This window comes from Gouania willdenowi, unplaced genomic scaffold (assembly GCF_900634775.1).
Source record: "Gouania willdenowi unplaced genomic scaffold, fGouWil2.1 scaffold_239_arrow_ctg1, whole genome shotgun sequence".
NCBI classification, from domain to species: Eukaryota; Metazoa; Chordata; class Actinopteri; order Blenniiformes; family Gobiesocidae; genus Gouania; species Gouania willdenowi.
The window spans coordinates 31,910-46,778 of record NW_021144995.1 but is presented as its reverse complement, the minus strand read 5'-3'; the positions used below and the strand labels follow the sequence as shown (position 1 = coordinate 46,778).

The following is a 14,869-nucleotide window of genomic DNA, read 5'->3' as shown; positions in this document are numbered from 1 at the left end:
GAGCTACAGTAAAAGCTGGGCAGGATTTTGTTCTTAATAATACTGAAGTGTTCATCGTTGTAGGGGGGTAGCTTCCCATTGGTCAGTTGTGGTTGGAGGCTGTTCCTGGTGGTAAACCTTGGTTCTAGTCTACATTTATTATTCAATGACGCATCTTAGCATGAGATTTATGATTAGTAGAGCATGGAGACAGAAAAAAACTTGGTTGTCCTAAAAGAAGCTAACATGCTAAGCTGCATTAGCTACTACTTTATGTGTAAACTTCTCTTTTTATGAATATTTCTTTCCAATACAACATGTCTTTAAAGTTGAGTACTTTTGTCCTCTGAAGGTGTGGCTATGATGGAGATGGGCGTGTCTATTCGCTGCCATACAATGCTCCTGTGGGCTGTGATCTTCTGTTCCCTGCTCTGCTTCACTTCTTCCACCAACCTTGAAGACCCTAATCTGTGCAGCCATTGGGAAAGGTCAGTGAGCTATGGAAGAAGCTTTTAGGACAAATACATAGATTCAGGAAGCAGTTATCTGTCTTTGTTTATCAAACTAAACAAGAATAAGAGCAGCAGTCTTTCTAAAAACAAAATACTTTATTTAGATATTAAAAGAAGAACTAATCTTTGTTTGAATCTTTTTAACGAGTATGAAACAAAGCTTTAGTCTTATTAGTTGTTTCGATTTGTTGGAAATGATGTGATTAAAAACCAGAACGTTGGAGGTTATTCAAAGTTTTCTGCACAAAAATAATAAAGGCCTGACCTCTAACTGTCTCTGCTTCAAAGGAGAACAAATAGCAAAAGTCATTATTATCCATCCATCCATCCATCCATCCATCCATCCATCCATCCATCCTGAGCAGGGAAACCCACACTTGAACCAGTTCTTCCTGGGGGTCCTGAGGCATTCCCAGGCTGGATCAAACATCATTATTAAGGGAGAACAACACGGAAAGAAGGGTGATAGTGACCACACACACACACACACAGACCCCTTCCACCCCCACAGGGGCCCACGCCAAATAACAGATGCCCACGCCACACAGGCAGACCAGCCAGTGGGCACTCGTTGGTGACCGAGCACAAACACAGCAGAGACCGGACCCTGAGCCCAGAGGACATCAGTGGACAACAGGGAGAATGCCACAAGCCCCCCCACAGGACCCAGAAACACCAGTCTAGTCTAAAGCTGGACCAATACATGATTACTGGAAATGATACTGATATTGGAGGCTTAAAACGCAGAATACCAATAAATCAGCCGATATATGAATGAACAACATTAATATAATTAACATGAACACAAGTGTTATGATATCTAATAAAGTTCATATATTAAACTCCCAAAACTAAGAACCCTCTGATCAGGAATTTTACACTAAAAGAGCTGAAGTCAACACAAAGTTTGGATGTTGTGTTATTTACTGTTATTTACTCTCTTGTTCTCGCTGTGTCTCCAGTTATTCGGTGACAGTTCAGGAGTCGTACGCTCATCCCTTTGATCAGGTTTATTATTCCAGCTGTTCAGACATCCTCAAGTGGTTCAAATGCACCAAACACAGGTGAGAATGACCTCTACAGAACCTTTACTTTGGTAACTCAGTATTTCATAAAGACGACCCACTCATAGTCACATTGTTTCCTTTGGTATATGACCACACCCCCCCACCCCCCCAGGGTGAGCTATCGTGTCGCGTATCGCAGAGGACAGAAGACCATGTACCGGAGAAAGTCCCAGTGTTGTCAAGGGTTCTATGAAAACGGGGAGATTTGTGCTCGTAAGTCATGTTTAGATAAACATCATGAACTTCTGAACATGTTTAACCACAAAGTCGTTACAATTACATTTACACATGAATCTGCAATAACATCCTGTAGGGAGGGGTAACGGGGGTTCTCCTAGAGCAGTTAAGACATGCCCAGTCTATGTTATAAAATCTATAAAAACAATCTATTCTATGCTAACTAGCTCCTCATTACTCACTATAGCTCTCTATTGACTACAACAGATTGTAGAGTCCACGGGTGATAGTTTTTATAGGAGGGGGTGGGGCTAACTGTCTTGAAAACATCTCAGCCAATAGTAAAATTCAAATGTAATACTCTGTTTTCAACCCATAGAGGGCAGTCACTCTGACATTTTTACAACTAAATACAACAAATGAAATAGTTTGACTAAAATGTAGAGAGTTGGACAAGGATCCATCAACAGCACTAATCCATACACAATACATTTGATTTCAGCTTTGGGCTTTAGCTTCTCTTTAACTTATTTTTTTAAACCAAAACCATTTTTTTACAATACATTTTTAGAACATGTCACACATAACATTCATTAAAAAACAGCACAATTCCATTTAAAAAAATATCAAAGCATTAACATGCAACATTAATGGTGATCTTCTCCAGTGGGAGGGTTGCCTCCACAGCTGGTCCATGACAATATAGAGATATACACATCTCAGCATTCAACAGACTTATATTTATGAAAATAAATAACTTTTTGTATATGTATATTTTTCTGGATATAAACCAAATAAGAATAGCCTTCAGTCCACTATAAATTTCTTAGAAATTATTTTTTCAATGACCACTTATTTCTTCCCAAAACACTGGAATATTCCTACAATAGCAAATACATTGAGCCGGTGTTTCTCTACAGTCAGTACATTTATCATTATACAGTATCTATGAAGATCTACCAGCGTCACATACATTTGTATCAACCCTTTAACTTTATTTTACACATGTTCATTTTACTGTCTTTTAAAGATGAGCCAACTTTAGTTTAAGAGTCTGGGAGCCGCCATCTTGATTTACCATAAAACGAACTCCAATGTGTTTGTTCCATGTTTGATCAGTAGTGATGAAATGATTCAGGTTGGTTTTAGTGTCAGTAATCATGTTAGTTTGAACACTTCCAGTCACTCATCAAAGACTTTATTTAAAATATTTTGGCTTTTTCAAAGCAAAATATTTTGCTCGAAAAAATGTTGAGTCATGACTTAGAACTGATGTCGTTCATGTAAAAATTAGTCTTTGGACTAGTTGATAGAGAAAATAACTTTCCCAACACTTGTTGGAGGAAGTCGTTGAGTGTGTGAGGATAATAAGTTCTTCAGTGTGATTCAGACACTGTGCACGTTACAAAGTGTGAACAAACGCACAACAATCCTCTGATAGTTTGTAGAAGCAGTGAAACGACAACAGGTGGTTATTAGTTTTAACACATGGAGCTGTTTGACTGTGACAGCTGTGACACACACACACACACACACACACACACACACACACACCACACACACACACACACACACACAATGTCTGGTATGAACACACTGATCACATGCACCACAGGAAACACCAACAATGACTCAGTGTATGACTCGTGCACTAGAATAATAATCAATCAATCAATCAATGTTTATTTATAAAAATCAATAGTTTAAAATATATCCACCCCATACAAACCCCGCCCACCGCACACAGGTTAAAATTAGGACAAAGCACATGGCTGGTACAGAGGATCTAGATTAGGAGACGTCATCAGAAACAGTACAACACACATTAACTAGTTCAGTGCCCGTTGGAAGTATGTATTCATATAGTGGGAGGAGCTTAAGTAGAGTTGTCAATTATGTCCAAATGAGTATGTGTTATAAGGTTGTTGTACATAGAGGTGTACATACTCTGTAGTGTTATTAAGGGGTTTATTTATGGGTGTAAAATAAAATAGTGTGTGTGATTTATCTGGTTTAATTCTATGAGACATGAATATGATAAGTTGGTAAAGTTTGCACCAATGTGGCGGTTTAGGTAGAATCTGATAAAAGACAAATTTTTACAAATAAAACTATTTATTTAGCATTTAACATTTCATAGTGCAGGGGTGATTATATCCAAGGTTAGTAATTCACATACAAACAGATGTAACTTAGCGAGCAGACTGAGAATAACTTCATTTATAAGTGTAATTGTAACAGTGTGTAATTGTAACAGTAATTGTAGCTGTAATTGTAACTGTAATTGTAACTGTAATTGTAACAGTGTTGTGTCTCTGGTTCCTTTGGTTCCAGCTCATTGCACAGAGAGCTGTGTCCATGGTCGCTGTACGGCCCCCAACACCTGCCAGTGTGAACCGGGCTGGGGGGGGAACAACTGCTCCAGTGGTAAGAACTGTCTGTGTTTTTTAGAGGAACCAGAACCAGCTGCTGTCATGTCACTGACTGATGACAACAATGATACAATACACTTCATCACACATACATATGTTGGGGGGGTTGGGGGTTGGGGGTTGGGGGGGCACAGACACTTCCAGACTTTAGCGACTCCAACAAACCTCACATTCATGTTTAAGAGCACAAAAAAAGAGAACACCCACACAAGGAGAACATGCAAACTGGGACTCATTCATTCATTGCTGTAGTCACATGTCCTTCATGTCCTCAAACACTGGGCTGTGGCTCTTGTCTGGGTCAGTTGGTCCTAACAATGTTTCTGAGCTTTTATCTGTAAACCAAGATCTGGGTTTAAAAGAATCTCTGTCAGTGTGAGGAGAAACCCTGAGGCTGTGGGGCATGAGATCTAGTGCACATGATAACACAATGTGCTGTGGAGGGCTAACACTAACCCACAACTACACACACTGTCACACAAACACACAATCACATGATAACACACACACACACACACACACACACAATTGCATGCTACGAATCTAGATAATTATATCCTGGATTAATCTCCATTAGCTTCAACTAACCAAACATTCCCTGTCAGAGAGAAGCTGTCCTATGACGGTCGATAACAACACCGGGAGATTACAGCATCTGACCAATTAATGGAGAACCAGGTAGAGCGAGCGTCTTTACAGGAGGAACAGCTTATGATCTTAATATAAATATAATAAATATAAATCCATGATGACAGTGAAGAGCAACAGTAGTGCTGCATGCACCAGGAGGCGGAGCTTTTATACTCGCTCAGATCTGATCCACTTCATAACTTGGTCCTGACCAGGTTAGGTGTTCAGCTTAAGTTTAAAGTGATGAATAATTAAAATCCATAATTCAGACTAAAAACAAGCCTGTTGTTACAGAAAATGCAGGAATGAAAGAACTCAGACAGGAAGCTGCTGATACTGTTATTGTTATTTATGATATTAATCCATTGAATGATAAACGGATGCTCTGCAGTTAAACTTTATTACAGCACACACGTGTTTCTATTCAGGTAGATCTATTTATCACACATTGTTTACTGTAGTATGTTCCTGATGATGATGTCAGCCTCACTATAGCGTATGAATTAATTAATGACTTCACCTGTCGAAAACACAGGCTTCATCAGCTGACTGTAGATCAGAGGTTTATTCCTTAAAACAGGTTATGTTCAAACTCTGAGTATGTTCAGGCTCAAATGAGGGAAACTCTGAGTATCTCATTCCTAAACACGAGGTTTGTTCTTCTCTGAGTATGTTACCATGGCAACATTGTCTGTGAACTAAACCTGGTCGCTGGCAGGTTTTATCAAAGAAACCCTGGGTTTCTACCTGGCTCCGCCCACCTGAACACCGCTTCCTAAGGACGTTTTAATTTCCCTTGACACTCTTATCTGACACACATTAGTGACATCACCCGCCACAGACGTGCTCACATCATTAGAATTGATGTGCTGCTTCAGGTTTATTTCTTTTGTTTTTTTGTCAAACTGTAGTTTTCTTTCTAACATTGTTCATCATTCGCTCCGATAACACGACCTTGGCTACAGCTGAACAGCCTGAAAAATTGGGCCCAAGACTGAAGGAAAATGGTGAAAAAACCGCAGGGAGGCCCTTCAGAACCCAATTCAGGTTTGGAAGAGGTCAAGGAGATGATACGCGAGGGTCTACGAAACCTATCTGCCGAGATAAAGTCGTTGGAAAAGACGCTGGAAAACTCACTGGAAAACCTACAAAGCGAAGCAAAGGTACTGAAAGAAAAGAATGAAAGAAATGCTGAAGAGATAAAATTGTTGAACGTCAGGGTTGAACAGCTGGAACAAAAGGAAAGAGAGAAAGATGTCATCATCACAGGCCTAAAGATAAAACCCAGGAGTTACGCGAGTGACGAAGAAACAAAATCGATTGACCAACAGGTCATTGACTACCTGGAGTCGAAGGACATTGTCCTGAACCCTGACAACATCAACTCCTGCCAAAGAAAAATGATAACAGAGCTGTAAAAATAACCTTCACGAATATGAAATTCAAAGGAGAACTACTGAAGCAAGGAAGAAAGCTGAAGGAAACGAAGGTTTTTCTTAATGAAAGCCTGACAAAAAAAAATGCAAGCATCGCATGGAAGGCACGCCAAATAAAAAAAGGAGGAAAGATTTTAAAGACGTGGACAAGGAACTGCAGGATTTACATCACACCACTGGGAGAAGAGAACGGAAAACCAATCCTCATCAAAACGATGGAAGACTTGGGAAAATACGAAGGATCCACCTAAACAACAACATTACTGATGGTAGTCATGGATATGGACCCAGATCTATATAAACACTGGAAACAAAACTCAGACTGTGATTATTTTACGGAGACTGAATTAAATGTGGAAACCAAGAGTAAAAAAGGTCTGTCATTTATTCATTTTAATTGCTAGGTGGTGGGGTGATTAAGGATTACATTAAATTTAAATTCAAAGTGTTTATTGTCATATGTGCAGTTAGAAACACGTTTTTCTGTACAATGAAATTACTACCTTGCTTATGAACTAAGATATAATAATGTGTTTATACAAGTTAAATCTAACAGTGGAAAATACAACACTGCCAATAGAACTAACAACAGCTGGATTAACCTTGATGTAGAGACAAAACAAGCTGCAAACTTGTGTGTCCAAAAGAGACATTCCCGAGTGGTGACATTATGGATGAAAAGGGAAAAACCTTCCAAACACCTTCGAAAGAGGAACTATTCTTGAACTGGAGGAATGCTAACAACGTCTGGCAGGGAACAAGGCCAACACCAACAACGATAGAGAGGAGGAGGAATAAAAACAAGACAACACTGACTCCAGATGAGAATACACAAAAAAGGACTGTTCAGAACAACTCAAGAATGTTTGACCAGAGAGACATGTAAACCCATGTTGCGATGGTAAAACAGGGGACGGGACCCAGATAAGCAAACTGCTTCTCTCGTCTCCTTTTTCGGCATGTACAAAAAAAAAAAAAGGTAAAAAAAAAAAAAGTGAATGTAACCATGTCGGAAATAAACTGAATAAATTGTAGATCATTAAATGAAAATCACTGAGAGGTTGATCTGCATTAAAACATCTACTGATGTCTGTAGTAAAGTTCCCTGGATACAAACCTGTGGAGAATGTAAAGGAGGAGATGATCATTTAAATTAATACACATTTATGGCTCAACATTAACATTAATACATTGTTTCATACTGTAATATACCTCAATGTTTGGACATTAATGTTTGAAAGCTACTGTAGTGCAGCGAGTTAAGTCGGTGTTCATGGGAGCAAATGGTCAGGGTTGGAGTCCAGACTCAGTCGTCTTTTTAATGACTTTTTTTTAGGACGTTGAGATGACTCTGGCAACTACATTACATTAAAAATCAATGTCTTCATAGCCACTGTAGCAGGAGGGCTGAATAATTCCTCTACTAACTGAGGCCAAAGAAAGTGTAATACACCTTTTAAATTCTAATTATATTTAATTTTGAGTGAACTCATTTTTTAGAAACTCTGTAAGTTGATCATTTAAAATGTAAATACAGGTGGATCCATAAACGTACAGTGATCATCCCTCTCTCTGCAGCAGCCCTCTGCCCCGCCCCCACAGACTAATATTATTCACACTATTTCCCAGTCGTTACGTCTATGAAGTGATGAAGTGACAAAAAGCGTGACTAATCACGGGGGATTTAAAAGACTATAGTCACTGAAGTGGCGTTCTGTGTGAACACCTTTAAACACCTGATTATTACATCCATCAGGGTGAATAAATCACTCTCTTCTGGGTGGTTTGTTGACCCAGAGTTTATGGATAGACTCAGAGTTTGTTGAACCTCCTTTCTGGAACACACCCTAGTCTATCAGATATAAATTTCTATGTTTCCTAAATGATGTCATCGGTTAATGAAAGGATTGCATCAATGTCTAAATATTCTGTCTCCTGTCAGTGTAAAATATTAATCTAAATGATCCCCAGTGATCGTCCACTGTTTAAAAACCACTGACATTATGATGGTTGTTGTTGTTTAATGAACAGCAGGTCCACCAATAAGACATTTACAAAGTACCTTCAAAATGAATAATTAGATTTATCAAATGTGTCTAAAGCAGCCGTGAACATTTCACATGTAAAGATGGAACAATGTGTGATTAATGTAATAAATATATTTGAATTAAAGAGAAAATTTAAAAATATCACAGCACTAAATATGAGATTAGATAACTGAACTCCTTCATAAACCTGTGATAATGATAATGTGGAACACATGTTTATTCAATAAATAGCACATGATCTCATTATTTTATCTCCACTCTGTATTTTTAGTGGGAGAGTTGTACAGTGTAATAAAAAATAAATAATACAGTGTAATAAAACGTGTCATGTTAAGGTCATAAAGAAGGTTTTAGACTTCTTCAAACCATGTGACCAAACACAGTGCGTTGTTCTTTGTGGAACAATCTAGAGTTTTTTATTTAATCTGGGTCATGTTTCTAAAGAAATAACTACTCTACTATTCTCTACATGTGGTTCTAACCCTCCAGTCTTCACTCATGGTTGGACAGACTTTCACAATAAAATAAAGCATTAGGAAAACCACGTTACCAGTCTGAACTAAAAGGTTCAGTTCATTTTCAGAATCAGAATCAGAAATGTTTTAATGGCCATGTACAGTTTTAAGGACAGTACAAGGAATTTGTCTTGGTAGTTGGTGAACAAAACAAACAACAAAAAACAAAGAACAACCCAGCAACAACAATAATAATAATAATAATAATGATAAATATAAAGGATGAGGGATAAATAAAGGATAGATAGGAATAAAGGATAGATAGATAATATAATATATATATATATATATATATATATATATATATATATATAAATATATATATATATACAGTGCAGCAGATAATGTCATCATGGAGGTGATGATCGGGGGGGGGGGGGGGGGGTTCAGTGGGTGACTTGGGGTGTGTTCATGTGGATGGTGGCAGAGGGAAAGAAGCTGTTTTTGTGTCTGGAGGTTCTGGTCCTGATGGACCGAAACCTCCTACCAGAAGGGAGAGATTGAAACAGTTTATGACCGGGGTGGGAGGGGTCGGCCACAATCTTTCCTGCAAGCCTCAAATTCCTAGAGGGGTACAGGTCCTGGAGGGGTACAGGTCCTGGAGGGAGGGCAGATTGCAGCCGATGACCTTCTCTGCAGAGTGGATGATACGCTGCAGTCTGGCCTTGTCCTTGGCCGTAGCTGCAGCGTACCAGATGGTGATGGAGGAGCAGAGGATGGACTGGATGATGGAGCTGTAGAAGTTCACCATCATCTTTGTTGGCAGACTGAACTTCTTCAGCTGCCGCAAAAAGTACATCCTCTGCTGAGCTTTTTTGATGATGGAGCTGATGTTCAGCTCCACTTGAGGTCCTGAGTGATGATGGTCCCCAGGAAGCAGAAGTACTCCACAGAGCTCACTGTAGAGTCTCCCAGGGTGAGGGGGGTGAGGGGGGCTGGGTTCTTCCTGAAGTCTGCTATCATCTCCACTGTCTTTAAAGCATTGAGCTCCAGGTTGTTCTGGCTGCACCAGGACACCAGCCGGTCTGTCTTCCACCTGTAGTCAGACTCGTCTCCATCAGAGATGAGACGATGATGGTCGTGTCGTCTGCAAACTTCAGGAGTTTGACCGACTGGTGAGAGGAGGTGCAGCTGTTGGTGTACAGGGAGAAGAGCAGAGGAGAAAGAACACAGCCCTGAGGAGATCCAGTGCTGATGGTCCTGGAGCAGAGATGGTTTTTCCCAGCTTCACGTGCTGCTTCCTGTCAGACAGGAAGTCTGTGATCCACCTGCAGGTGGAGTCTGGCACGTTCAGCTGGGAAAGCTTGTCCTGAAGGAGAGCTGGGATTATAGTGTTGAAAGCAGAGCTGAAGTCCACAAACAGGATCCTGGCGTAGGAGCCTGGGGAGTCCAGGTGCTGGAGGATGAAGTGGAGAGCCAGGTTTACAGCATTGTCTACAGACCTGTTGGATCTGCAGGGGGTCCAGGTGGTGGTCGGTGATGTCCTTGATGTGGGAGAGCATGAGGCGTTCAAAGGACTTCATGACCACAGATGTCAGAGCGACGGGTCTGTAGTCATTAAGTCCTGTGATCCTCAGCTTTTTAGGGACAGGAACGATGGTGGAGACTTTAGTATAAATGATGGTTTACAGTAAAAACAGAAACAATTTATTAAACCACACCCACAAATTATATCAGTTTATGAAGTGGATTTAAGTGAATGTGACAAACATATTCCTAAAGACTGCAGCGCCATCTGCTGCCCCTCAAGCAGATTACACACAGAGGGGGAGGAGCCTAGCAGTGAGAAGGAGGAGTCAGCAGCTGTTCTGGGTCAGGACCACCCCTGACCAAAAGGGCCCTAAACCAGTCAGTCCAGCCCTCCCCCTCCCCCTCCCTCACATATCATTACTACTAAGTGAATAATAACATTTAACTGAACACCTGTTACTATGAACTAATGTACTAATATATATATATGTACTAATATATAAGTACTAATGTAACTAAATATAGAGGCTAACTGGGAGCCAAACTGAACTCATGACCTCTGACCTCTTTGTTCTGGATCAGATGTTTGATGATGACCATAAGAATATTTCAGATGTTTCTCCTGATTTTTGAGTCACTGTGGACACGTTGTATAGGGTTAGAATACATTAATAAAAGACACATTATTATTGTTATTATTATTATTATTGTAAATACTCTAAGTCCATCAGAACATCAATGTTTGAACCTGGTTTTGTCTTTTAGAGATGGAGACTGACCTGTGTGTGTGTGTGTGTGTGTGTGTGTGTGTGTGTTCTCAGCCTGTGACAGCACCCACTGGGGTCCTCACTGCAGTAACAGATGCCAGTGCGTAAACGGTGCCCTGTGTAACCCTATCAGTGGGGCGTGTGTGTGCTCCCGCGGGTTTCGAGGATGGCGCTGTGAGTTACAATGTGAACCAGGCTCGTACGGACACGGATGTCAACAGAAGTGTCAGTGCCAGAACGCAGCACAGTGCCATCATATGAGCGGGGAATGCAGGTGCTCACCTGGATACATGGGAGCTTTGTAAGTTTAATTATTATTATTATGAATAATAATAATAATAGACTGTGATTGGTCCGCTTCTTTTTCTGTGTAAATGATCCTAATTTGTCTAAAGCATGTCAGACTAAAACATTCATCTTTGTGACTCATCTACTGTAATAGCTTACTGTAATATGTATTGAACTGGAGCTGCTCCGATCGATGGGAATTCATATGAAAGCCAATCAACGTCCTAGTGATCATTAACGTTATGGTAACGATACAAACATCACAACGGTTGTTTTTTTCTGTATTTATATGTGGTTCTATGCTGTTATAGTAGATCATAACCTTTAAACACATGAACTATGTGTTTAAAGGTTATGATCTACACAACAATCAGAAGAGAAGTGTCTCCATTACAGTTTATTATCAGAGAAATAACTGACATATCACCATTATTTCTGCATTAATTGATTTCCTCTACAATGAATTAATGAAGAGTGTGTGTGTGTAACGATAAGCACATGAACTTTGAGATAAATTAAATGGAAATGAGACTTTCTTCCATTTTAAACTTTAGTTTTTGATTATTTTCAAAGCCTCTTTATTTTGTTAAATGAAACGTATAAAAGTAATAATTTATTCTTGTCTCCTGTAGCTGTGAGGAACACTGTCCTGCAGGTAAACACGGACCTCAGTGTGAGGAGCGATGTTCCTGTCACAATGAAGCAGTGTGTCACCATGTGACGGGAGAGTGTTCCTGTCCTCCAGGATGGACGGTAACTAAATAACTAACTCACTATTACAGGCTTTACTATGTAGACAAGACGTTTACTGCTCAGAAAACTCTATGAAAAGCTTTTACTACACCAATCAAAAACTATTTACAAAGCTTCTTAATGCTGCTAACTTCCACTAAGGCTCTATGAGGAAGTGAGAGTGAGGGACAGGATGTACCCCCCCCCCCCCCCCCCCCGTTATTTATTCCTGAATTGTGGTGAAATAAAGGGTTATTTTTATAAACTTTATCTTTAATGTAATAAACAGATCAGACGTGTTTCCTACTCCAGGGAAAACTTTGTTCTCAGTCGTGTCCACAAGGAACATTTGGTCCGAACTGTTCCCACGAATGTCAGTGTCACAATAACGGCCTTTGCTCTGCATCGAGTGGACGGTGTCTGTGTGGTCCAGGATACACGGGGGATAGGTGAGATAAATACACAACATTTAACACTACAAACACATTTAACACTACACAACATTTAATACCACACAACATTTAACACTACAAACACATTTAACACTACACAACATTTAATACCACACAACATTTAACACTACAAACACATTTAACACTACACAACATTTAATACCACACAACATTTAACACTACACAATATTTAACACTATAAATACACAACATTTAACACTATAAACACATTTACCACTACACAACATTTAATACCACACAACATTTAACACTACACAATATTTAACACTATAAATACACAACATTTAACACTATAAACACATTTACCACTACACAACATTTAATACCACACAACATTTAATACCACACAACATTTAACACTATAAATACACAACATTTAACACTATAAATACACAACATTTAACACTATAAACACATTTACCACCACACAACATTTAACACTACAAACACATTTAACACTACACAACATTTAATACCACACAACATTTAACACTATAAATACACAACATTTAACACTATAAATACACAACATTTAACACTATAAATACACAACATTTAACACTATAAATACATACATTATTTAACACTACAAATACACATCATTTAACAGCTGGAAATACACAGCAAACATTTCAACACTATAAATAGCACAACATTTAACACTGATAAATACACAACATTTAAACACCTAATAAATACATACATTATTTAACACTACAAATACACATCATTTAACACTGTAAATACACACAACATTTAACACTATAAATACACAACATTTAACACTATAAATACACAACATTTAACACTATAAACACATTTACCACCACACAACATTTAACACTATAAATACATACATTATTTAACACTACAAATACACATCATTTAACACTGTAAATACACACAACATTTAACACTATAAATACACAACATTTAACACTATAAATACATACATTATTTAACACTACAAATACACATCATTTAACACTGTAAATACACACAACATTTAACACTATAAATACACAACATTTAACACTATAAATACATACATTATTTAACACTACAAATACACATCATTTAACACTGTAAATACACACAACATTTAACACTATAAATACACAACATTTAACACTATAAATACACACATCATTTAACACTACAAATACACATCATTTAACACTATAAATACACATCATTTAACACTATAAATACACATCATTTAACACTATAAATACACAACATTTAACAGTATAAATACACACATCATTTAACACTATAAATACACACAACATTTAACACTGTAAATACACACAGCATTAGACACTATAAATACACATCATTTAACACTATAAATACACATCATTTAACACTATAAATACACAACATTTAACAGTATAAATACACACATCATTTAACACTATAAATACACATCATTTAACACTATAAATACACATCATTTAACACTATAAATACACAAAATTTAACAGTATAAATACACAACATTTAACACTATAAACACACAACATTTAACACTATAAGCACATTTAACACTATAAACACATCATTTAACACTATAAATACACACATTATTTAACACTACAAATACAAATCATTTAACACTATAAACACACAACATTTAACACTATAAGCACATTTAACACTATAAGTACACACAACATTTAACACCATTAATACACACATTATTTAACACTACAAATACACATCATTTAACACTTTAAATACACACATTAGTTAACACTATAAATACACACATTTTTTAACACTACAAATACACATCATTTAACACTATAAATACACAATATTTAACACTATAAATCTACACAACAATTAAAGCTTAAAATACCCAACATTTAACACTATAAATACACAACATTTAACACTATAAAACTCTTGAGGGAACAGGAAGTGGATCTACTCTCAGTTTATTGGTCCTGTTCATGAACACCAGAGAACATCACATATACAGACACAGAAACAGGATGAGCTTCTGAACAGGATCAGTGTGTAAATAATCATCAGATTATTTTATACATGAGAAACTATGTTGATAGAACGAGGCTCAGACACACAGGAGAGAGAGAGAGATAGACCTGGTTCATGTCTACAGACTGATCTCATTGTGTAAATAACCAACACCATAGATTCTGAATCAGAATCAACTTTAATGGGTTAGGATTAGTAGGGTTTGCATTAGTAGGGTTAGTAGGATTACTTGGGTTAGTAGGATTACTAGGATTAGTAGGATTAATAGGGTTAGTAGGATTAGTAGGGTTATTAGGATTAGTAGGGTTAGTGGGATTACTTTGGTTAGTAGGATTCTAG

At 37.9% G+C, this 14,869-nt stretch overlaps 1 protein-coding gene across 1 annotated transcript; it reads left to right on the top strand.

The window, feature by feature from the left end:
• Window positions 1-328: 328 nt before the first annotated feature.
• On the top strand, window positions 329-12,563 carry LOC114459045 (multiple epidermal growth factor-like domains protein 10). Its single transcript, XM_028441417.1, has 7 exons — window positions 329-467; window positions 1,454-1,555; window positions 1,671-1,771; window positions 4,070-4,162; window positions 11,088-11,334; window positions 11,954-12,074; window positions 12,366-12,563. Exons 1-7 carry the CDS (start codon window positions 340-342, stop codon window positions 12,504-12,506), a joined length of 933 nt encoding a protein of 310 aa, XP_028297218.1. The 5' UTR covers window positions 329-339; the 3' UTR covers window positions 12,507-12,563.
• Window positions 12,564-14,869: the final 2,306 nt, after the last annotated feature.

What these genes read in the sequence shown, in the direction of transcription:
- LOC114459045 (XM_028441417.1), top strand. Translation starts at nt 340, where the DNA reads ATGATGGAGATGGGCGTGTCTATTCGCTGCCATACAATGCTCCTGTGG. An exon ending in TTCAAATGCACCAAACACAG is followed by an intron (nt 1,556 to 1,670) that starts GTGAGAATGACC and finishes CCACCCCCCCAG; the next exon opens with GGTGAGCTATCGTGTCGCGT. An exon ending in CCTGTCCTCCAGGATGGACG is followed by an intron (nt 12,075 to 12,365) that starts GTAACTAAATAA and finishes TTCCTACTCCAG; the next exon opens with GGAAAACTTTGTTCTCAGTC.